We start from the raw sequence: 1,386 nt of genomic DNA on the forward strand, positions 1-1,386 counted from the left end.
AATTTGAATTTCTAAAACGAGTATGATACTTACTCTGTTTCATTTGATGGTTTCCTCTGCACTCTATCCAAGCTTACCTATGCTCTGCTGCACTTGAAACGTCAAACATGTATTTCCTTGTTTTTTGTAACCATTGGGCGACTGCAGATTCCTGAACATTTGTACTACTGTTTAGTATAGGTCTTGGCCGGCATTCACATATTTTTACTGCTCCTGACTATTTTCCTTTAATATTTTGTAGGTGGCCATGAACTCAGCAAGTCAACAGGAAATGCAGGAGCCAGAATTGGATGTGGTAAATGGCAAACCCTTCATTTGTTTTCAACACTGAGCAAATGCACGCACAAGGTGCTGCTTTCTGTAGATGGTTCTATAATACCATGACTGTACTTAACACATATATCCTCGAATAACTTGTAGGTATAATTGGAATTCAACCTGCTGTTTAAAAAACAAATATAAGAGCCATTGGAGTTCATGCTGGTACTGTTACGCGCAGACAAGGAAATACTGATGTCGTTCAAGATCATACATTTTAATGTGCTATTATTGTGATCAGTTATGTGAATGTATACATGTACTCTTCATATCTTCTTTGCGGGTAAGTACTCTTGATAATAATATATTTTTAAATAAATAAAAGAAGATAAAAGGTTGTGCCAACTTATATCAACCTGCTCCCAGTCCCGAACTTGCACTGATAATGGATGCTTGTTTTTGTAACAAAGCAAAATAACACAAGACCTTTTGTTGTTGCATACAGAATATCCGACAATATACATCTCTCGCCGTATAAGGTCCATTGAACTGAATGAATGACTGAGAATAGGCACGGATGTTGCATGATTGTATCAAAAAATTAAATAAAATCAATCTGTTACTGCGGTCCAATTTGCGCAGTTCAAACTTGTGTTAGATAGTTGGATCCCGCCGCCAAGTGCTTAAAAAACGGCTCATCCATCCTTTGTTAATTAACTAACCAAGCTCCTATCTGGACAAGAATCACCATATATGTGACGTCCTTGACCCCATCCGGCCGTGACCGTCACCCTTGCAAGCCGTGACCAGGCCACCAAAGACGGCAGTCCCAAGACGCTCAGGCCAGGCGCTAGCAGCCGGCAGTGGACGATCGAACAAGCACAAGAGAACAGAAGGACATCAATAGACCTCCAAGCTCCGTAACAATTTAGTAATGGCCTTCCTGGCTTCGGCGATACTGAATTGCTGATACCAAGGTCAGACCCACGCAGGAAATGCCTCGACGGGAACCGGACGCGCCGGAAGGCGCCAAGGACGCCCGCGCGTACGTACGTACGCGCCCAAACAACGATGCGTCGCCGGCGTTCGCGGCGTGTGGCGCGCGCAAGGGCCTGGAGCTTCCCCTTG

At 43.7% G+C, this 1,386-nt stretch overlaps 1 protein-coding gene across 2 annotated transcripts in view; it reads left to right on the forward strand.

Moving 5' to 3' along the window:
• LOC119291184 (superoxide dismutase [Cu-Zn] 2-like) overlaps positions 1-673 on the forward strand; it is a 3,720-nt gene extending 3,047 nt beyond the window's left edge. The window contains exons 6-7 of one of the 2 annotated variants that reach the window (XM_037569895.1): positions 242-295; positions 421-673. In XM_037569895.1, coding sequence (XP_037425792.1) covers positions 242-295; positions 421-449 — 83 coding nt within the window. In that variant the 3' untranslated portion in view covers positions 450-673. The other variant, XM_037569894.1, reaches the window with a different exon arrangement.
• The last annotated feature ends 713 nt before the right edge of the window (positions 674-1,386 follow it).

The sequence above is a fragment of the Triticum dicoccoides genome, chromosome 4B (assembly GCF_002162155.2).
Source record: "Triticum dicoccoides isolate Atlit2015 ecotype Zavitan chromosome 4B, WEW_v2.0, whole genome shotgun sequence".
Lineage (NCBI taxonomy): Eukaryota > Viridiplantae > Streptophyta > Magnoliopsida > Poales > Poaceae > Triticum > Triticum dicoccoides.